The sequence below is a fragment of the Brienomyrus brachyistius genome, chromosome 10 (genome assembly GCF_023856365.1).
Source record: "Brienomyrus brachyistius isolate T26 chromosome 10, BBRACH_0.4, whole genome shotgun sequence".
NCBI lineage: Eukaryota > Metazoa > Chordata > Actinopteri > Osteoglossiformes > Mormyridae > Brienomyrus > Brienomyrus brachyistius.
In genome coordinates this window covers 10,501,402-10,523,108 of record NC_064542.1, presented here as the reverse complement: position 1 = coordinate 10,523,108, position 21,707 = coordinate 10,501,402, and the positions used below count along the sequence as shown (strand labels likewise).

The window sequence follows — 21,707 nt, the reverse complement described above, 5'->3', positions numbered from 1 at the left end:
TATCCCTGGTTAGACAACCCAGACCAGGGGTCTCCAACTCCGGTCCTGGAGAGCTACCGTCCAGTAGGTTTTCTGTCCCACTTGGCTTCTGATGAGCTACACCTGTTCCTGGTATTTACCTGAGAGCAGGTGTGGCTCATCAGAAGTCGGGTAGGATAGAAAACCTACTGGACGGTAGCTCTCCAGGACCGGAGTTGGAGACCCCTGGCCCGGAGCATCACAGCAACATCAGGGTACAGAATAACATGAGATCTGGGAGGCAAAGAGAGGAGGAAGATGAGAAAAGGAACATAAAAATGTCGAGGGAGCAAAAGCACGGACAATTTTAAAAATCAGTAAATAGTATTGTTTTATTGGCTTTTTAAAACAGCCTTCATGCTTTAGAAAAAAATCAGTCAACAGCATTGTTTCCAATTAACAATTATGTTCATGTTTCTCATCAAAATAAGAAAAAAAACTAATTTAGGACTGAATATTATAGGAGGCTGTGCAAAGGGCAGTTATAAGCTCAATCACTTTTTCAAACTCACATATATAAAAAAAACCCTTCTTTAAAAAGGTTGAATGAACATTTGTAATTTACAGCAATATCAATATAGAATACAATTCATTCGAAAAGATTACAATCAAAATTTAAATAGTCATTTTTGAATAAGACAAATAGCATTTTCGCATGTCTACACAGCTGCAAATGTGAACCCAAAAATCCAGCATGCGGTTGGTGTGCTGGGTTGTTCAGTAGTATGCAAGTCATTTATTTTAAAAGTGAATCCCCCCTCCCTCCCGGATACGTACAACATCTAATGTTAGGTATGGGACTGGACTGCCAACAGTGGGACACGTTTGTCAAGGTGGACCAACCCTCAGGAGAAGCAAGCAACTCACAGGCGATTTTACCGGGGTAGGCGGGTACAATAAGATGAAAATGCTATTTGAACATGAACATATTAAGTTTAATTTTAACTCCAAAATTATATTGAAAACATGGTTTGTGCTAGTCATATCGATGTATATGCATTTACTCTTTAACTAGTAGACTTTTTTTTTAACAAGTTTATCTATCAGCATTAATGAATGGTTGGGCTCGCTCACCTTGGACACCCTGGAAGAAAAGCCTTGAGTCACCAATGATCTGACTGGGGGGGCAGAAGGAGAGCTGCAGGGCTCGGAGATAAACCATTTACTTTGTGCACACCCCACTGGCAAAAAAAAAGCTCACAGTACATGAACACACACGAGTGCAAATGAAACTGCTGCCCGAACATCAGAGATAATAAATTTACATTGGACGCCGCCTGCAATACTGATTACCCACAATTCTGTGCCCGCAGCTCTCCACTTAATATCCTTCATGGCATATAAAGATTTTACATTTGCAGCCAATCATCCGGGGCTTACTAACTCAACAGCATTAACTGCATAGGTTGGTTTGAGGCAACACTACTTCTGAATTTGCAAATTACATTATAACCCAATGTGCAGACCATGCCCATAATACTGGATTTACATAACTTTTCCAGAGGTGGGAAAAAAAAATACCCAGTCAATTCAAATCAATTAAAAAAAATACAATTTAAAAACTAAATAAGCAAGAGGAAGAAATACCAGCCAGACCGGATATATGAAATAGAGTAGCTTACATATTGCTTCTGATAATCAGTAGTAAGATAATGATGTATTTCTAGACAAAAGCCACACAATCCTAACAGTCAAGCAGAGCACGTAGAAGGAGGGGAAACTGGTTATAAACTGCATATTTACGAGGGATTAACTCACTGGATTAACGAACAGGATACTGTAGAGTCTTGGATACAGATGAACAAACCATCACAAAATGGTCTTCATCACACAGCAGACTTATACCAACTACTCCCTCAACCCTCCTTTAGAAAAACCCATTCAGTGGCACCTCTCCACTCTCCTACAGTGAAGAAGAAATGACAGTGCAGACAGTGAAGAGAGAGAGAGAGAGAAAAAAAAAGTTCAGCTGACTGTTGAGCTGAAAGTGTCAACTGAAAAGGTCTGTAGGTGAGGAGCCATCTGCTGGCAGACAGACAAAGAGCCACCTCACGCTGGGGGGGGGGGAGCGATACGTGTCCCACGGCCATCTGCAGGCCTTCAGATTTCCCCAAAAAGTGAAAGCAGGACGCTACGGTGATTGTGGGGGGGGGGGGGGGGGGGTGGCATATATGTACAGCCTGGCGCCACAGGGCTGCCAACTACGAGCCCATCAGGACCCGCATCACCGCACAGGTGCCTGCATTCCCCAGCATCAATCATACCCTGAGTGCCGACGGGTTTCCATGGTTACAGTGATGCGTACCTCTCCAGTCGCTGAGTGTCACGCTCCACCAGCCACCCTGTCCTCCTCCACGTGGTGGGAGTTCTCCTTTGTGACAATGACGTTGCCAATATACAGGGTCGGGGAGTGACCCTACAGAACAACACAGAACCTAACCCCCCCGAAGCGCTGTACAAGCGAGAGAGGGGTGCGCATAATATGTACATTTTACCCTATATAAAAAGTCCAGGGGATCCTGGGGAAGGTTTTAGATTTACAAATTAAGACAGCTCAGGCTTAAAATTAAAAATAAAAAACAAAAGTATAAACTGACATTTCAAAATGAAGGAGGAAACAAAAATGACCAATTGTTGCTGGTTTGTCAGAAAGAGGAAAAAAAGAAACTATTTTAATTCCCACTCAAGCTCAAAAACATGTCATTCCTCATTTTAAAACGTTAGCATGGTAGGGCCACATTCTCTTCACAAGTTACACCATTTAAACCAGTCTGAAATCTATAGTGAAAAAAAATTTAAAAAAAGAAAAAAAATCTTTGGAATAAAAGCAGAAGAGAAATTGTTCACTAAAATCAACTACGTTCCCTTAATGTTAAAACAGATTTACATACATTTTCAAACTGGTTATTTAAAAAAAACAAAAAAAAAAACAAAAAAAGGACAGAAGTTGTTTTAGCTGCCCCCAAGATACGTTTACCAATGACCTCGACGGCCACCGTAGCCATAGTTTCTGTTGCCATAGTAACCCTGGTCTTGGTAATATGAATTCCACTGAAAAGAGAAAGAACATTTTACATTAAACGCCACTGTCTTTCAAAGGGCGTCCAGACGATTATACACATGGGTCATTCCCATTTGCGTGGCCACTCACCTCCCCAGAATACTGCCGGTAATAGTCCCTGTACCTCTGGGGGTTGTACTCACGGCCGTAGAAGCGGTCTACATCCGTACGTTGCTGACCATAGAAGGGCCGGAAGTCCTGACAAAGAGCAACCATTAGCATCCACTCATGTCCCGAACTCACAGCCAGGCAGTGTATACTGGAATGTCTGTAGGAAGCCCGTACATCGGGCATTGATGCCAACTATGGAAACTCACAAAATTCAAAGAATTTAGGCCAGTCAGAGTGTCAAATCACAGGCAAGATTCAAACACCCACGTTTCTTCTGAATTAAATGGATACTGTAAAAGAAATCCAGAGGTCGTAAGTTCAGGTCTAGAAAGTCCAAATCCAGACCAAGATTTTGTTGTAACCAACCAGTTGAATACTCTGTGACTGTGACTCTTCATACTCAACTGGTCGGTTGAAACAAAATTTTGGTCTGGATTTGTACTTTCTGAACCTTCTACCTCTGAAGAAACCTTAAATACAGGAGATCCTTATTCTGATGCAGTAATGACCGATACCAACCATGCTAACAATCTAAAAGCTTCTGCATTAGTTTTAAGGTTCAGACTCAGTTTCCTGAGATGTAGAGCTCTCAGACCACACCCTGGTGGAGCTTAACTGGAGATTCTGACAACACACTATCAAACCCTGAACTGGTGCTGAACCAGCCAAATGCGATTTTACAACATACCATTTTCTGACATATGTAGAAAAATTAATTGTACTCTGGTACAACTAAAGGGCATCTTAGACTAATTGCTTCTCTTGACTAGTCATACATTCCACAATGACTGATAAACGCAAGGTCAGCGATTTAAAGGTAAATGATCTAACAAAATTAAATTCCACTCCCCCAGTGTTTAACAGTCACCCACTGGCCGGTGGGGCCACAAACTCACCTCTCTGCGCTGAGGGCCCCAGAAGGGCTGTTGTCCATAGGGGCGAGGATTATAGCTGCCTCTGTTCCAGCCTGTGCAGGACGGCACACAGACACGTCACGAAATGCATCACATCTACAATGACTGCTGTCCATTTAATATCAGTACTTGGCCTACAGCTATAGGGGACGCATTTTAGAAATGGATTTACTTCTTTATTCCACAGCAGCATGGCTGTTTCATTCAAAACTTCGCCTTAAGTTCTGGTTCAAACCAATGTTTTGTGAGGAAACGGAAAAGCTGCTTAATCCACAGATTAAAAGGAGCAGCTATTTTGGGAATCACTATGGTAACAGTTCCCTTGCTTCCACTTGTTACCGTGTCCCACTTGCATGGCAACCCCCCTTCACTCACCATGGCCCCAGTCTCTATGGTTACGGCCTGGGGGTCCAGAGGGGAGGGGCTTGTTTCGCCAGGTGCGGGGCTTCTTGCGCTTGGGTGGGGTGGGGAGCAGGCGCCGCGCCTCCTCTTTATATCCGGCCAGCAGCTTCTCGGCCTCACTGCGGGTCAGCTCAGGGAACAGCACCTCCTCCAGGTAGTCGCCCTGCTCTGGCAGTGAGAAGCTCACTGGGTAATGAGAGAGGGACAGCAGTGAGAGTGAGGAGACACCTAGACAGATACACCTCCGTATCTTGCAAAGTCTGGCTCCGCCCCTTAAACCATGACCCCACCCCTCCATCAAAGCCCCACTCAACCCAGCCTCACCCTTCACTTTCAGCAGGGACATTTCCGGCACCTCCTCTCCCTCTTGCTGCTGGTGCAGCTCCAGGCGTCTCCTCCACTCCTCATCCTTCGGACAAACCACCACCGCCCTCCGCTGGAAGCCACTGAAACGCTGCATCTTGCGCCGCTGGGCCGAGGAATAGACGTTGGCCTGGGGGAGGGACATGAATAGGCAGAACATTGGGGGCTGAATGAGCAGAAACGCAGCCATACTTGGGCCGTCCCTGCACCCGCACTTGCCGTGCCATCTCACCTGGTCCAGGATGTAGTTCCGGCGGCGCCGGGCTGCTATCCTTATGAGCTCGCTCAGACACTGTGTGGCCTGCTGCAGAATCTGGTCCTTCTGTGCAGGATTCGGGACACTCTGAGCAACAGAAGAGATGCACAACACTGAGCCCGATACATCCATCAGGCGGGAGGCGGGGCCTGCGGGCAGGGGAGGCGGGGCCTGCGGGCAGGGGAGGCGGGGCCTGCGGGCAGGGGAGGCGGGGCCTGCGGGCAGGGGAGGCGGGGCCTGCGGGCAGGGGAGGCGGGGCTTACCCGCATGTTTCCGAGGACAGTGCGCGTGCCCAGCAGGTTGTAGCGCTTCTCTGGGTGCTGGGCTATGTGTGTTTGGGCCCAGTGGGTCTTTCCAGCACCAGGCATGCCGACCATCATCAAAACCTGCCATAGAAACCAAAGCCTTAAAGGAAGGCAAGACCAGCATCACAGGCTCACACAATCCACTTTGAGACAACAGGTGAATTTTGAGTAACTTGTAACCAGCAGCCTCTAAAGGAGACCTTACCTCACAATCACGCTTTGAGACTGGGGGCAGCGGGGCCCGGACCCTGAGCTCGGGAGGCAGGGATGAGATAGGGGTGAAGCCTGCGGGGCTGGGGTACCATGGTGATCCACTCGAGTTTATTTCAAGCGAGACGGAGCAATTCCGGCAGAGAACATGTGGGAAGAGGGCTCGGCCATCCAGGGTGGTACGGCACAGGCGGAAAGCCACGCCCAGGGGGTCTCCGTTCTTGTGGAAGGAGAGTTCTACGTCGCTGTCCAAAAATGCCTGGGAGGGGGGGATGAGAAGGAGGGATGAGAGGAGAACAGAGGAGGAGGAGCCGTATTGACCAGCAACTGCTAACTCACAGCGTAGCAGCCAATGACATCGTTTTCTGACAAGGGTTCGCCAAACTCCTCCTCTTTACCCTCCGTCACCTTCCTACCCCGCCCATCGTAACAGTAGGAAAACTCCACCTGACCTGTGAAAATGAACATTACACACAGGGTCATAAAAGAGCAAACTGGATCAGAGACCCCTTTCCATCATTCACCAGTTTTGTCTCTGCATCTTCTTGTGGTATACAGTATAGTTTCCCTCTGCTTTCAGTAGTGTAGCAGTGTATTCTTTATAAAATAAACACAATGACCCAAAAAATGCCTGTACTTATTCCAGCCCAGACAGCATCACCTCCCCGAATGCTCTGCCATAATGCAGAGCTGCTCACCCAGCTGAAAGCTGGAGTTGTCTACAGACCAGCCGACTCTCAGGACATGGGTGTCCGACTCCTCCAGATTAAGGCCCGTCACGGGAAGCTTCTTCACATACTTTAAAAAAGCAAAAACCATGGCTGATCAAACAATAGTGAACAACAGCAGACAAACAAAGGTGCATTCCGTAAGCAGGATAATAGACAGAATAATAGCAGGATAATACTTTTTTGGTACTTTGGGACGGGACCTGAAATGCTTTCTTTGTCGGACGGTAATGGAAATAAACAATAATAATAAAAATAAAAATAGCCAATGTCTGGACAAATGAAGTGACCCAAGCTTTAACTGCAATCTGGTCAGAAGAACCAGAGATCAGGGCAGCATAAAAAGAAATATTTTGTATAATATACTAGGCCAGCATGGTATTGGAAAAATTCTAACTATTTAAATATTATATTGTTGTAATAACATTAGGGGTAATTAAAAAAAAAACAGAGTTCAACACTTCTCAAAAACTCAACTAGGAGTGATTTAAACAGCAAGAAAGAAAATGATTTTGATTGTGTCAGAGAACGCATGCAGCGCTGATGCAAAAGGAGCGGAGGCAAACCTTAAACTGGTTTTTAAACTCATACTATACAATCTGGAAAAGAAATTAAAATAGCAAAGCTTGATCATTTTTTTTCCTATGAGAGTAAAAATGTTTTAGAGAGACTTAAGTTGCTTGCACTATAATGTTTGTAAAACAACTGAAGGTAAGAGAAAGTCTGATCTTAATCTAGCTGACTGGCAAAATAAGAGCAGCGATGGGGTACAGCAGGGAAGGCTTCCCACCTTGGCCTCAAAGCCCACTTTCCCCTGGTCAACGCCGTGGGTCAGGCGACAGCCCGACCACAGCAGAGGGAACTTCTCAGAAAGCAGGGGTTGCCCAGTGCTGCCGTCCGGGCTCACTTCAAAATGCAGGTCGCAGTTGTCTGATCAAAACAAGGATAGGAGTTGGTGAAGCAAGTCAATTAAGTAGATGTGGGTGTGGGGGATTCTACTGGAGGCAGGCTTGAATTGCAGATACCCAAGGAGTTAGGAGCAAATTATCTGCACAGGTCATGTGTGTGTTAGGGCGCAGCCACAAGATGGCAGCACGCAGAAAGGCTTACAGGTGTCCAGTCGCACTACTCCTTCATCCACCTCCTCCTCCAGCTCAGGCTCGGGCTCTGGGGATTTGGCCCTGTGGAGGGAAAAGGCATGAGAAAGAAAAACCAGACCCCTCCTCCAGCCTACTACTACAGCACACCGCACCATCATCAGGGCCATCGCAAGTCCGGCCACAGCGCCACCCACTGGACACCTGTGGGGAGGTTCTCGCAAAAGAGCAAAGCATCTCACTGCTGGTTACTGAGTACTCACACAATTAAAGTGATGTGACAGATTAAGAGAGACAAACAGCAGGCAACTGAATGAAGGGTCAAAGATGCTCGTGAGAAAGAAAACAGAGGGCAGTGACCATGAAGGAAAAGATGTGCAATTTATGGATAAGGGAGGGTTTGGAGAGAAAGCCAGTTCCAGACAGATGTCAAACTCGGCAACGCAATCTGCTCATACATTTATACTCCTTTGCTGTGCTGTATCGTCTTCACTAAATTGCGATATTGCTCCTCATAGAAATATGGAATGGAAATTTTTATGCATTTCAGCATGGCATCTTTTTCTAAACACAGCTAACTACCAACGTACAAGAGCTAGTATCCAGGTGAGCTCACAGGTACCTGTTGTAGTTGATCTCTTCCTTGAATTCATAGTAGCCCCTCCCTCTCTCGCCATGGGGCCGTTTCTGCCCCCGAGACTCCGTGTGACTCCCCGCCGTCTCTGCCCCTTGGGAGTCTGTAAGGAGAGAGTTTAACTTAGTTCACAGTTATGCTCACTTTCATTAGTTTGCAGCTTATCGATATTTTAGAGACCCACAATAGTCAGTTCAGTGGTTAAGCATCACAGGACCAGCTGAAATTGCCATGAATTGTTACTTTCTAATCAATAAAACTTGGGAAGTTTGCTTTCTGATCGTAGTGTCATGGGCTTCTGGCCATAATTATACAAAGAAACAATATTGCCTCAGTTATCTTTTTCAAAGAGTCACAAAAATGACCGGTAGCCTTTTCATACAGAGAGGAAGTAGTTGGACCACAAAACATACAAATAATAGTAAAGACACCTAGGGGCAAGGACTCTGAGCTCTAGAGGGGGAGGCACAGAGAAGATGGTGCTTGGGACACCCCATGACGAATATTTTGATAAAAGAAATATGAAAAGTATATAAAAAATCTGCAGAATGCCCAGTACGGGATGTAATTACGTGGATAGAACGAAAAACTTAGAAATTCTACACAAGCAGCTTCTGGCTCCTCAAAGGGATGCAAAGGGATTAATCACGACACTACATTTGTCTGGGAGTCAAGGCACATACTGTGTACAGCAATGATTCCACCAGACCAGCAGAGGGCAGATCGACTGCAAGGAAAACAAAATATGAGCAGTGAAGTGAAATGGGTAAGCTTTTACAAACCAATTAAAAGTTATCACTAGGCTTGGGTGCGGTAATACAGCATACTGCAGTATTTCAGCCAGCATCCCTCGGCTCAGCAAATTTTACTGCCAAGATTTCATAATGTCAGAATAGCATTGCTTCGGAAAATGCAGTCAAATTTCCGTATAGGGTTGTATAATTTCTGGATGGTACAAAAAAAAAACCTAGATGCCGCCCAAGACTAGTTGCTAAACTACTGTGACAAAATGAATAATAAATATTGTACACAAATGCACACACATGCCAAAGTGCATTGTAAATGCAACGTTCCTGCAATGGAATATATTTCTCTCTCTGCCTACAGAAATTCTCTTTGCCCAGTGTTTTCTTTCTACAAACTACATTGAATCCTCTACAAAATACAGTTATCAAGCAACAGTTATCTGATTGTATCTTTAATGCCAATTCAGTTTCATCCCTTCCAAGGAACATTTTAGCTGAATCTCCCACTACACAAAGGATATTGTTGAATTCAAGCATTTATTGTATAGGACAAACCTTAAATTAAGTGACAGCAAAGGTCTGAGTGTGGAACCTGGACAATTTCCTCTTCCTGTTTATCCAAAATGTGCTATTTCTCTCCAGCATGTGTTACAAACACAAAAAGTTACCAACTTACGAATACAGGAGTGTGTCTGAAGGTACAGTATTAATTTCTGAGGGACCACCTCAAGAACAACGTACTTTACATAAACGTGAGACATTTTTGTATACATCCTCTGATGAGGACACCTGACTTCCGTGATCCCTCTTGCACTTATAATAAAAAGACATTAAATTAGGATACAGGGAGATTCAAAAACGTGGAATATGCCAATGCTCCATTGCCTCCGCAGCCAAGGGAATGGACCACAATATGTGTGTAAGGGGCGGTCCCAGAAAGAGGGAACACATCCAGGATTCCAGGCTAGCAGTGGCTACAGAAAATCAAAGAGTGCAGAATGATAATCTATTACGGGACTAATAGATAAAACAGCACAAGAAAGGGGACAGGGCATACAAGCGTGCATTTTTTGATCTCGCCACAACCGATTCATGGATTCAGTACAAGGAAGACAGCCAGCTATTCGGAAGACCTGTGATGCACAACCTTCAATTCCTGGATTTCAAACAGCTACTGGCAGAGAAAATGATTTCACAAGCACAAACAGATCTCAGGTACAGATGGGACGATGACTATGTTACTCCACTGAAAATGGGGTCACACCAGCCAATGCGAGCAGGTATGGTGCCATCCACCTGACAGATGATGGATGACAGGAATTCATGAAGGTGAAGAGCTGAACATAACTGCTTCACAAAATCTCATTCATGATTAGGGATGGCAAAGTACCGCCAGGGTAATAAATACACCTCCTAGATTATAACAGATTAAACACACTTGAATGACACACCAAAACATCAACAACCAAATGGCGGAATTCAACACTATGAGAACTCCTGCTTTAGTGTCTTACTGTGCATTTCTTTACCATGTAAAGAACGTTAAAATTTTGACACGTTGCCTCACACTAAAATTCGCCCGTTTCCTGTTCATTCCTTTCAAATGCTCTCTACGATAAACACACACGTGAAAAGTTCCTTTTACCAAAAGGATGCAGATAAACGAAATGTTATTTTACTGACTCAGAATGATATATAATGATTATGTATATGGTTAATTGGAAAAATTATCCTTTCGACCTGATGCTAAAGGGCCTCCGGGGTTGGGGGGACACGGTCGGACCAGGGGGCGCCGCCGTGCCGACGCTTTGGGACAGTTTGCTTTAATCTATAGGATCAAACTGGGGGGAGACATAAACCAGCGTGACACACAATCACGGCAATAAAAGTGCGAATGAGCTGCTCGCAAGACCACAGCTCAACAAACGTTCGCGCAAAATCAGTTTATCGGGCGCTCAAAGGAGGACGCGACTCGCACAGTGACATTTGCTTCACCGTCCTTCATTAAAACCATCGATCTTTTTATAGAGCTCCAATATTAAAAAGTTCAGTAAAGACTAACATCTCAAATATCTACAGACCTCCTCAAAAAGTACATATTTACTCACAATTCTGTGTTTGAGGGATGAAGTGAACATAATTATGTATCAAAAAGATATTTGTAAAATTTAATTTAAAAAAAAACGGTTTTAATCTGTAGCGCGTACACCTGTTGGCCCACACAGATTATGGAGATTTTGCGGAAGAACAACTTAAAAAAAATAAAATAATAATAATTATTATTATTATGATGATGCAGTTAGGTGTAGATGCGCACATTCTTGCCCGGGAAACCGAACATCGAAGCGTGCTGACCTGCGCTGCGGCTCTGCTGCTCGCCTTTCTCGGGCTCCGAGCCGGTCTCTTCCTCGCTGCCCTTTTCGGCCTCCGCGTCTTCGCCCCTCCGTCCAGCGCCGCCGTTTAGACCCTCTTCCTCCTCCACGCCACTGCAGGATTCGGCGCATTCGACGCCCGCAGGTTCATCGCCGTCTTCGACTTCGGGGCACGGAGGTTCACTACCGGGAGAAGCGGTCACTCCGGTCCGCGGTCCGGCGGCCTGGTTGAAAGCCGTCGGTTGGAGCTCAGGCTGATCACTACTTCGCTGCTGTTCCCGCCGAATATGCTCCGGAGGGGAACTTTCCACCAAAGCGCCATCAGACTCCGACTCCTGCTCGGGCTTCTTCTCATGATCTTTGGCTGGGACCGGGAACAAGCCCTGCTCTGGTGATGCTTTGAGCGGCGACTCCGATGCTACCCCAGTGTGAGCCGGCTTAGTATGGCTGCTTTCGACTGATATCTGCTGTGAAACCTTCTCCTGCCCCAGCACAGAGCTTGCGGGAAAGTCGGCTTTTAAAATTGCAGCTCCGGGAGCTCCGGTAGAGGTCAACTCCTCGGAAATCCCGGATCCGGGCATGGCCAGTCCGCCTACTTCAGTGAATCCCTCATTTGCTTTCACTGTCGGACTAACTTCCGCTACTCCAGTCGGCAGTTGCTGAGTCGTTTCTGCTGCAGTTTCGACCGCCAACGCGGGCAGATCCATTACAGAATCTCCCTGCGTTTCCATCCCTTCGTCTTCTCCGACAGGCCTCTTCTCATCCTCGGTCTCGCCTGTCGCGCTACCCTGCGACTCGGCTTCAATCGCGGACATTAGGCGCTCTACAAGGTCGGCCTTGAGCCCTTTCGAATCCAGGCCTCGTTCCTGGAGTTTGGCCCGTAAATCGGCCACTTTCAACTTTTTTATTTCTGCTAAATTCATTTTCGGTAGCACTCGTATGCCCTATTCCTATATTTCCAGTTTCCCAAGCAATTCAACTGTTAGCTACGGCTAAGAAATCGATTATAGTCCGTAAATAACACAGCGTCACACGACACTGTACAGTAGTTTTGAGTTTACGCAGGTGTTTCTTTTCTGCTGTACGATTGGTGCCGCTTTTTTTAACTCCTCCCAATTATTCAAATAACTAAATACTATTGGCCTTTAAAGAAAGGTCCCGCCTACAACCACTTCCTTTGGTTGGGCGGAATGCTGTAATTTGAACTGAGGACTGCCAATATAACAAACTTGGCTCCAAACTATGTTTTCTTTAACGCACGTCTATAAGACTTCTGCATAAATTAAACACCAGCTAAAAAATAGCTTGCATGCATTAAAAGTAGAACATGCACACAAGTGATACCATCTCCCTACAGCATAACCAAATAATTCACAGATAAATAACAAGTTTGTGCCTTGTGGGTCAAGTTTATTACAGAAAAATAGATCAGATGTTAATCAAATCTAACAATATTGATGTTATACTCTCTTTACCTCCAGCTTGCAGTTCAGATATCTGTGCATCACTGCAACTAGGATACAATTCTGCAGAGCCTCGTCATTGGTTCATAATTGAAAGAAAATGAATGTATTCTGAGTAAACAACACAGAATATCCCTGTATGTGTCTTTCCATTTTCTATTACATAATTTTTTTCACCAGTATTTAAAGCACCGCTTCAAGAAAGCTGCTTAGTAACTTCTTCAGTTGCATCAACACAGATAGCATCATAAAACCTTCACAGGTGAGAGAGTGTATGGTTACCTTTGGAGCACGTCCTAGAAAGGTGTTAAAGCTTAAGAAAACAACATTTATAATATTACACCTGTTTTTTTCCTGTGACTGGAAAAGTGTCAACAATTCAGGCTATAGGTGTGTGATATTTTGCAAATGAATAAGAAATATTATTTATAATAAACAGTAACAAACAAGACATATATCAGCTCAGCTCTTTGTCATTTCAATGCAGAACAACACACAAATGTCAACTAAACACACATACAAGACCCACGGAAGAGCTCCTATGCTTTTGCAAACTGCCCCCTAGATAAAAACTCCAGGTGTCCCCTGTGGGTCTGGGTGTGGGACACTGTTCTCCACAGTCGCACCCCCTAGGAGCAACTCCTTTTCTCTGGACAGGCAAGGCCCCCTGATCTTCTGGCTGTGGGAGTGATAGAGGCGCAGGAAGGACAGCACAGCATGGCTCAGCCACAGGGCCGTGACACACCACAGAGAAGCCTGAGACAAAAAGAAGGCCAGGAGAGACATGGGACAAGTTAAATGCATGCAGACCACCTACCCAAACACCGCAGACCACTCTGCACTCTGTCTTTGTAATGCACTATGGGCCTGTTTTTGTTAACTTTATTTATAAAATGTCGCGGACATTAGGCACTCTACAAGATTGGCCTTGAGCTGGGGTTTATTTATAAAATAAAGTTCTTGGAGGGAAAGTATTTTAATTTAACAACATATTTGTTTAATATATTGTGCTTGATGTGTTGTAAAGTAACTGTGGAATAAACATGACAGTTCTGACCGAGAAAAGATTTTTGCCCTTATATTCCTGTATAAAGAACCTATTTCAGTACAATGCGATTTCAAGTTTTCTAATTAAAGTTTAAATATGTTTTGCATTATTTCTTATAATCTCCTAGAATAAACCCATCCATCTTTCATAACCTCTAACCCAGAATAGGGTGGCAGCCCTTTCAGCTGTGGCAGGGCTGGAAATTAAGTTCCTCTACTTGCCCGAAGCGAGTAATTTAGACAAAGGGCAAATACAAAAAAAAAAACTCTAGCTGGCTGATTAGTAAAAAAAAAAAAAAAAGCAGTTCCAATCCCTGAGCTTGATGGGCCGAATGGCCTCCGATCGTTAGTGAATTTCTTATGTTCTTATAGCAATTTAGGCCTAGAAGTGCAGCCGCTGGTGACAGCGTTTATATGTGCAAATGTGTGTTAAAACGATACAGCATCAGAGAGCAGAGATAAAAAATGGCTGCCTGGTTTTAACGATGGACGTACCTGTGCAGCGGTGAGCTCGGTGTAGAAGGAGGACGTGTCGACATCCAGGTACATGGGAACGGACTGCGCTTCTGCACAGCTGGGAAGCAGCAGGAAAACACTAAGTTGGACGGATAATCTTTGTATATACGGTATTATAGCAATGAACCTGTAGGTTGTTTTGTGCAAAAATTAACAGTAACAATTTTTGAGGGTTGCCAAATTTGGTCAGCTGGCTGGACTGAGATTTTCCATTAGAGGCTAATCTGGACACACATACACAGGCATTTACATGTATGTGACAGTTTTATTGCCATGTAAATAGTCTGTATTGTTTGCAGAGGTAAGATATCTTACGTGAGAGTCCTAAAGCGAGTGTCACACCAGATGGCAACAGTGGGATAAATAATTTTATTTTATCCGGCGCTTTGCATAGATCAGTGTAAATCAGCATTGGGGTTGCGCTACCTGTAGGGGTGGGAGCCTCGGTCGGTCACGGTGTTACACCAAGAAATCAGCCCCAGGGTGAAGGTGACGCTGGCTCCTCCGGACAGGAACAGTACGCACAGGCTCAGCAATACTGTGAGGAAAGCCGAGAACAGGGTGCTAGAGGGAAAAGAAAACAGCATTAACATCACTATTTTTGTCTTGTCGGTCAAATGCAATATTTATACTCACTCGTCGTGCCGGCGATGGAGGTAAAATATGCTGCGCCAGCCCTGCGCCGCGCCGTACAGCACCGTAAACACCCCGACAAACGTGGGGAACTGGCATGCGGCGGACGGACCCCACTCCTGCACTATCAACCGAGAGACCCACTCGGACTTTTCTGCGCTCCCAGTTACATTCTCCGTCCTCCAGAACCCCTGACTGAATAGAACACAGCGTCCTTTAAAATCAGATCCGTTAAGTGCCAGAGGGATGACCACCATCAAGCCGGCCAGCACGGAGAGGGTGTAGGCGGCGGAGTGAGCGAGCAGAAGTCGCCGATCGAGCTCCATGGTAGCTGGTCCTTCGGAAAGGAAAAACAAAAACAAAATCGAGAAAATATCCAGAATCGAGCTTGCTTGGTTTAGTATGTTAACAGAACCGAGCGAATAAAAATCTTTATGTACAGTCGTTATTCTAAATGGGTTGGGCTATAATATCCCGCTATGCTCTAACTGCATAATGACTGACACAGATTTTGCAGTGACGCACGAAGACACGCAGCACGCAGACCAGCCCTTTACTATAATCAGTAAGATCTTATTCCCCCTATTACTGTAATGCACTTCCAGCAAAACGCTTACTGAAATACAAAATACATCATTTTAAATCTTCTGCTTATATTTAAAAAAAAAAACCCGGAGCGAATATGGAAGCGGTTCTACAGACAGGGTGTGGCCCTCCAGCGGGAGGCAGATGCTGCACAATAGCCGATGGAGCCGCCCGGACCGCCCCCCCAGTGAATGTCTCCCCCGTGAATTTTTTCCCCCATCAAATACAGAGCAGTACCCATTTTTAGTTCCGAGGTAAAACCACGTCAAACCAAAACTAACAGATGCGTCTGTAAAATATAATGGAAATAATATCGACAAAATATCATATTCAACACATTAATTGCAAAATATGTTCAAATAGACTTTTAGAACTATATCAAATCAAATACTTTATCTTGATGCTCATATTGAGACCAAAACAGAAAGTAATTTAACTCGCTATGGTACCAATCGCATTCTAATAGACGAAAAAGATTATTTGGCAACTCATTGTCATAATGTCGTGTAATTTCATTGAAATCAAATAAAAGATTTTGCCTGGCCATACAGTAAAACAAAGTTTACGTGCTCAAATAAACCACCGCGAAATATACGCTCTTTGCAGGAGTTTGACATTGTCTGAGATTCTGCCCTTATTTGCCCCATCGGTTCTCTGATCAATTTCATTTGCTTGTGCCAAACTTGAAAAACTTGCTGTAATAATACAGCTGTTTGCTAATATATTATTCCATTATTAGTCAAGCAATCGACGTGGTCTCCCAGAGTACTCCGATATATCTCATGCATTGTTTTCTCTTTACCTCCCTCAGATCTCCATTATGATAAGGATACCTCATATCATTCTATTAGGCTGCCATAGGTTACTTCCTGGCTATTTCCATATTGTACGTGGTTATTCGTACCTTTGTGAACTCCCATCGACTATGCCCAGACCGCCAGTCTGCTAGACTAGAGAATGGATTCGTGTGTTGGGCATTATCAAGTGTGCTGACGTACGTAGCACCCATCAGACCTCAACTAGAACACTGCATGCATCCCGATCACTCACCCCCAGTTGTTGGCTTTCATGAAGAAATTATTTATATATTGTATATCGTTATTTCTAAACACTATCGTGGTTCCTTAGTCTCACGCAGTAACCTTGAGACACATGCATTTCCGCCAGTTCACAAACCACACCTTGTGTTTCTCACGATAAAACGTAAGGAATAACGCACACCAAGGTCTCCTGTTATATAAAATTAATGGACGATGCGCAGGCACACGGAGTGGAGTTCTCCGCCGAGTTCATAGCTGTCCCGATCAAGTTAGACTGCAAGCACATTATTACATGGATGCGCACACAGTTGGGGTGCAAACAAGGTGGAATTAAGTGGCTGAGCAAGATCCGATGAATGTCGACAGAGATCTGCAGTCTCAAGCATTGACCGTGAGACACACGCTGGACGCCTAACAGATATATTAATTCTCACTCCAAACTTTTATCAATCCAGAGATACTACTTTTGCATTCATTAAAAGGGACAGGGGAAAATTCAGTGCCCTCAGTACATCATTTTTTCCATTTTTTTGTCTCATTTGATGCTATACATTTTATAGTAAAAATGTACAGCAAAATTACTATAAGTATTTTTGAATATATCGTAAATACATTGCTTTAATGTGTTGGTAAAGTTGCACGTATGTTAACTATAACTATAACACAACTTTGTTCTTCAGTATTTCAGTATAATTGGGCCCCTTTGTAAATTGTATAGTTTTCATTTTATGCATCAAAAACCTTTCTGGACGGGATCCACAGGCTTCATCTTACTGCCAAAGGGGTACATGACGCAAAAAAGACAAGATTCCCTCACTTAGAATTATACATTTTATTGTATGCTCCAGTACAGTAGGTGGCAGCAAATTCTCTCTTTGTAGTTACAACCACACTGAAACCAATCTCTCTGGAAGCACAGAGAAGACATTTTTATTCTTTTCCATGGTGAAAGCGGACGCATCTCCCCAAGTGAATAAGCACAATACAGTCCTAATGTAAGTATACGCACGTGGCAAGCTTATCACGCGCCCGCCATGCGTTTCTCTTAACAAAATATTCACGTTTCTCGCGGGCAGTTAGCAAGTGCAGAAACTTTGCACACTATGATGCGCTATAGGGTTAATATTAACTCGGGCTTGCTTATTGCCTCTGAAGCGAAAGTTGATTGTGGATCAGCGACGTTTAACACGCGAGGCGGCTATGGGGCGGCAAACAGGCGCAAATCCGCATCCCGGGGCGGGGGAGCCGGCGGGCTTTACTGCAAACGGGGCTTCACAAAAAAACGGCCCTCCGCGTTCTTAGCTAGCTGGTTCATTAACCGAAAAGTGACTTAAATGCTGAACGAGAATGTGTTAAATGAGCTTTCTATCTGCTGTGCGCGATTATTTAATGGGTTGCACTTGCAGCAGGGTGTGACGCTCCAGACATCCAGCTGGTAACCTTAGGGTTAGGTATGGAAATAAATTTTCGTATTACCCCCCTGTATTTAAAACGCGAAGGGGATTCTTTATTGATAGCAATCGAAAATCTGACAAGTTAATTAAGACTAAGCAAAGTTTTGTTTGTAAAATATGTTTCTTGGTGATTCCTTAGTTAAATCACAATTACTATGCGTTACAGGAGACGACAATAACTGGGGATTCTTCTAATTTTGTAATTTCATACAGATTTATGTTAATGACACGATTAACGCTGTGTAGTCACAGTGGCTATCAAAAGTGGAGAACAAGAGACGTTTTTGTAATATACAAAGTAACAGCTTATCCGAATTCAAAGTTATTCAAACCTGAATAGAAGAGATGTATTTTAGTCAAGGTCAGGTACCTTTTGTGTTATAGCTTGCATTCTGCTCAACAAAGGCAAAACATCTAGTAACTACACTGATGCGGAAACTGAAAAAAAAACTGTGTTTTGCTTTGATTTTTGTGAGGATTTTGTTATTGTAATTTTCAAATTTTGTGTTCTTCAGAAACTAACATAATTAAGAAGATATTTTCTCATGAGATAAAACAGCCTTTTGAGACCCGATTTCACTTATAACTCAATTTCGATAAAATACGCACTTACGGACTTTTGCCTTTGTGGGGTGTTATTATTCGCTCAATTACAGTGAAAATTTCCAAAACTCAAAGGGAACCACTTTTTATATATTACTGTAGGCGGGCGGCATGGTGGCGCAGCGGTTAGCATTGTTGCTTCACATGGGATAGATATATCTCATTAAATACCTCAGTGTTTCTGCACGAAGCATGTTTATTAAACTCTATTTTATCACTGAACAGTAAGATGGAGTCCTGATTGCAACATTGGGTGTATCTCAATAGCAAGAACACAAAGATCATATTCGTGGTCTCGGCAAGAGCGGTCTTGCTAACTTGCCTCCCAAGAACGAACTTGAGATGCAACGACATTTTGGATTGTTCTCCTTTGGCCAGGATGCAGTCGACGCATCCTTGGTATTTGGCGCAGGGCAAGAACGACATCCAGGGATTTTAACTCTCCTCTGCTTCTGTTCTTGACATTGGAACTGGTCTTCGGCAATGGATGATAACTTAAAATCGGTACGTGAGAACACAAGTATGGTCAAGTACGCATATTGTGACCTATTGTCTGTCTGCCTGAAGTGCTAATCCATTTCAGGGCAGTTATGGTGTGCCATCAGGGCATTGCTGGGCTCACGTGGAGATTATTGCCTCTTATCTTGACAACACTTCTCCTGATGAGCTTGGCAGCATGCAGAACCAGTCAGACCAGAGCTCTCATTTGAAGACGACAGTCTCCAGCTTGTTCTGATGGATCCCCATACATTCCAACACCAGCTGGGGATTATAATTATACCAGCGTGTCTGTCTGAGCGTTTCCGGCCAGTCCACGTGCCCAGAGCAGCTTCCTTAGGAGCCCCCCAGGTGGCCGTCCCACCTCCGCCGACTCCTCGCACTTCAAAGGAAGCACCATCTGTCTGGAGGTCCTTCCTCCCCCCGCCATGGGTAGTGAGCCTGGAAGTCCTGTTTTGATGTGTGGCTGATTTTTGATTTTCCTGACATGTGTGTTCCTGACAAGTGTTCTCACGCACTTCCCCAGGCACGCTGGGGACTGGCCCATAATATGTTTCGGAGTGGGGACTGGTGGGTTCTGGCTGAGCCCCAACCTTTGCAGTGGTTGCAGTGGTAGATTCACCAGTTGACAGTTGTTGATCTCATTCATATCCCACAGAAACAGTAAACAGTTTTTGGACCTGTTATATACAGAAAGATTGTACTTGGTTTATTTTCCATGCATCCATCTTCTAGCCCCCTAGTCAGGACCATGGGGGTCTGAGAGTCTCAGGCAGCACTGGGCACAAGGCCAGGGTACGTCACTGGAAGCCAATGTATTATTGTTGTTATTAATGCAGTGTAACTTTCAGTGAGAACTTTTTTTTTTTTTTTTAGATACCCTTCCTTTACGTGCAATATCACACTTAGCTACCTGAGTTGTTTCTATGACAGTGATTATTTTTCCAGTTTTGTACATGAGTAATGGGATTCACTGCAATATGTCCAATATGGCAGCCGGGGGGAAAAGACGGCGGAGCCATCTGATCTGTGTAAGCGATGGAGGCCACAGCGAGCTGCCCCCCCGAGGACTCAGAGGAGCTTGGAGCTGCTGGGGCCGAGGGCGGCACGGTGACGAAGGCAGACCAGCAGCTGGAGGAGGCCGTGAGGCTGAAGTCTGAGGGGAACACGTGTTACCGGGAGAAACGCATCCGCGCCGCCATTGGCCGCTACCACCGCGCCCTGCTGGTGCTGCGAAGCCTGGACTCTGCTGTGACGGCCACGCTGAAGGGCTTCAGCCCGCAGGTGCCAGCCCTCACCCCCCAGCAGGAGGCGCTGCTGAGAAGCACACAGGTGGATTGTTACAACAATCTAGCAGGTAGCTCGCAGGAGGTCAGGGGGTCACAGGCAGCCTTCCACACTGAAACGCTCTTTTCATTATACACAGCTCATTCCTATACTAATGTAAAATTAAGTTCGATGTATCATTTTGAGTACGAGACACTGGAATGCCTCTTTTCACATACCCCAACATGGTCTCCTTTGTGACACACAGACGCATACAGTTTAGAGTGAAGCTTGGGGTCCGAGCACAGCGTCAGCCAATTTTGGGGGTTAGGAGCCTTATTTGGGGGCCCAGTGGAGATGTGGCTATTCTGCCGAGGATGGGATTCAAACCAACAACCTTCTGATCACAGACACGGAGGCCTGAGCCCCTTGCTGAATTTCATTGATATAAAAGCTATATTTTCCAAAATGTTTTGGATATCTACATAGATTGCTGATTATAAAATAAAAGGTAATCAAGACAGGACCTAGTAGGAGTTAAAATACATAAAGAACTTGTATCTATCGGATCTGCAAAGTTAAGGGCATTAAATGTCATAACTCATCTCGTCTGATTACTCAGCCTGCCTGCTTCAGAGGGAGTGCGTTGATTATGCTCGAGTGCAAGAGTACAGTCTGCGGGTGCTGCAGTGGTGCCCGGGCAACGTCAAAGCATTGTACCGAGCGGGGGTAGCCACTCTGGAGCTGGGTGATGCACACACTGCCCGGCAGTACCTCACAGAGGCCAGCAGAGGGCAGCCTAGTGGTGAGTCAGAGCCCCACAAGCGTGCTACCACGCCTCTGCAGTGATGGCGTCATGCCACCATTCTCTCTCCCGCTTCCAGATGCAAATGTGAAGCGGCACCTGCAGCGAGCCGAAGAGAAGCTGAGTACCGAGTACCAGCGGGAGAAAGCTCTGTACAAGGGCATGTTTGGCAAGCAGAAGGAGGACACTGGGGAGGGAGGGAGTGGTGTCACACTGAAGTAAGTATGATGTCATGACCCGAGGGGGGCGGGGCCTGTCCCAGAGCAAATGCACTGAAAGTCACTGGCAGGTGGAGCTGAAATGCTGCCCAAAACAGGAACAGGATGTGAGGTGTTAGATTCTCCAGATATGTATCCAGGAAGTGGATGGTACATTTAGGATGCACGCAAAAGAACTGTCATGATGGACTGAAATGTGGTAAAGCAAATCCTAAGTGTCTTATTTTGTTCAACGTGGTCTGTGGAAGATGCCCCATAACCACTGTCTGCTTTTGCACCTAAGCGGTGTGTTTCCAGGACAAGCAGAATGTCTTTCAATTTGTTTCTTTTGCCTGAATAAATATTTTGGAGATAAAGAATGC

At 45.0% G+C, this 21,707-nt stretch overlaps 3 protein-coding genes across 4 annotated transcripts; 1 reads left to right on the top strand and 2 right to left on the bottom strand.

Annotated features, from left to right (window-relative positions):
* Positions 1–323: 323 nt before the first annotated feature.
* Positions 324–12,301, bottom strand: si:ch211-107m4.1 (heterogeneous nuclear ribonucleoprotein U-like protein 2). The gene is made up of 14 exons (XM_049029198.1): positions 11,201–12,301; positions 8,088–8,202; positions 7,479–7,549; positions 7,159–7,298; positions 6,339–6,438; positions 5,980–6,092; positions 5,636–5,899; positions 5,389–5,511; positions 5,102–5,212; positions 4,831–4,999; positions 4,480–4,692; positions 4,087–4,157; positions 3,170–3,277; positions 324–3,069 (listed from the first exon to the last, which is right to left on the bottom strand). The coding sequence occupies exons 1-14, from the start codon at positions 12,138–12,140 to the stop codon at positions 2,992–2,994; spliced, it is 2,616 nt and encodes an 871-aa protein (XP_048885155.1). The 5' UTR covers positions 12,141–12,301; the 3' UTR covers positions 324–2,991.
* Positions 12,302–12,606: 305 nt separating this feature from the next.
* zgc:153018 (Transmembrane protein 179-like) lies at positions 12,607–15,629 on the bottom strand. The gene is made up of 4 exons (XM_049029215.1): positions 14,880–15,629; positions 14,670–14,807; positions 14,223–14,301; positions 12,607–13,436 (listed from the first exon to the last, which is right to left on the bottom strand). The coding sequence occupies exons 1-4, from the start codon at positions 15,200–15,202 to the stop codon at positions 13,242–13,244; spliced, it is 735 nt and encodes a 244-aa protein (XP_048885172.1). The 5' UTR covers positions 15,203–15,629; the 3' UTR covers positions 12,607–13,241.
* A 1,752-nt stretch (positions 15,630–17,381) lies between these two features.
* On the top strand, positions 17,382–21,704 carry ttc9c (tetratricopeptide repeat domain 9C). Of its 2 annotated transcripts, XM_049029216.1 has the most exons (5): positions 17,405–17,496; positions 18,937–19,062; positions 20,053–20,413; positions 20,945–21,127; positions 21,207–21,704. In XM_049029216.1, exons 3-5 carry the CDS (start codon positions 20,095–20,097, stop codon positions 21,347–21,349), a joined length of 645 nt encoding a protein of 214 aa, XP_048885173.1. In that variant the 5' UTR covers positions 17,405–17,496; positions 18,937–19,062; positions 20,053–20,094; the 3' UTR covers positions 21,350–21,704. The 2 variants fall into 2 exon arrangements, with proteins under 2 accessions (XP_048885174.1, XP_048885173.1); XM_049029217.1 differs by lacking the exon at positions 18,937–19,062 and having other exon boundaries at positions 17,382–17,496.
* Positions 21,705–21,707: the final 3 nt, after the last annotated feature.

Bases quoted from the DNA above. Each gene is read 5' to 3' on its own strand.
- si:ch211-107m4.1 (XM_049029198.1), bottom strand. From the start codon at position 12,140: ATGAATTTAGCAGAAATAAAAAAGTTGAAAGTGGCCGATTTACGGGCC. The intron at 5,213-5,388 runs GTAAGCCCCGCC...TCTGTTGCTCAG, and splicing joins CTGTCCTCGGAAACATGCGG to AGTGTCCCGAATCCTGCACA. The intron at 4,158-4,479 runs GTGAGTGAAGGG...CGTCCTGCACAG, and splicing joins CCATAGAGACTGGGGCCATG to GCTGGAACAGAGGCAGCTAT.
- zgc:153018 (XM_049029215.1), bottom strand. From the start codon at position 15,202: ATGGAGCTCGATCGGCGACTTCTGCTCGCTCACTCCGCCGCCTACACC. The intron at 14,302-14,669 runs GTAGCGCAACCC...GCTGCTTCCCAG, and splicing joins CGAGGCTCCCACCCCTACAG to CTGTGCAGAAGCGCAGTCCG. The intron at 13,437-14,222 runs GTACGTCCATCG...TTTTTGTCTCAG, and splicing joins CCGAGCTCACCGCTGCACAG to GCTTCTCTGTGGTGTGTCAC.
- ttc9c (XM_049029217.1), top strand. From the start codon at position 20,095: ATGGAGGCCACAGCGAGCTGCCCCCCCGAGGACTCAGAGGAGCTTGGA. The intron at 20,414-20,944 runs GTAGCTCGCAGG...CTGATTACTCAG, and splicing joins TTGTTACAACAATCTAGCAG to CCTGCCTGCTTCAGAGGGAG. The intron at 21,128-21,206 runs GTGAGTCAGAGC...TCCCGCTTCCAG, and splicing joins CAGCAGAGGGCAGCCTAGTG to ATGCAAATGTGAAGCGGCAC.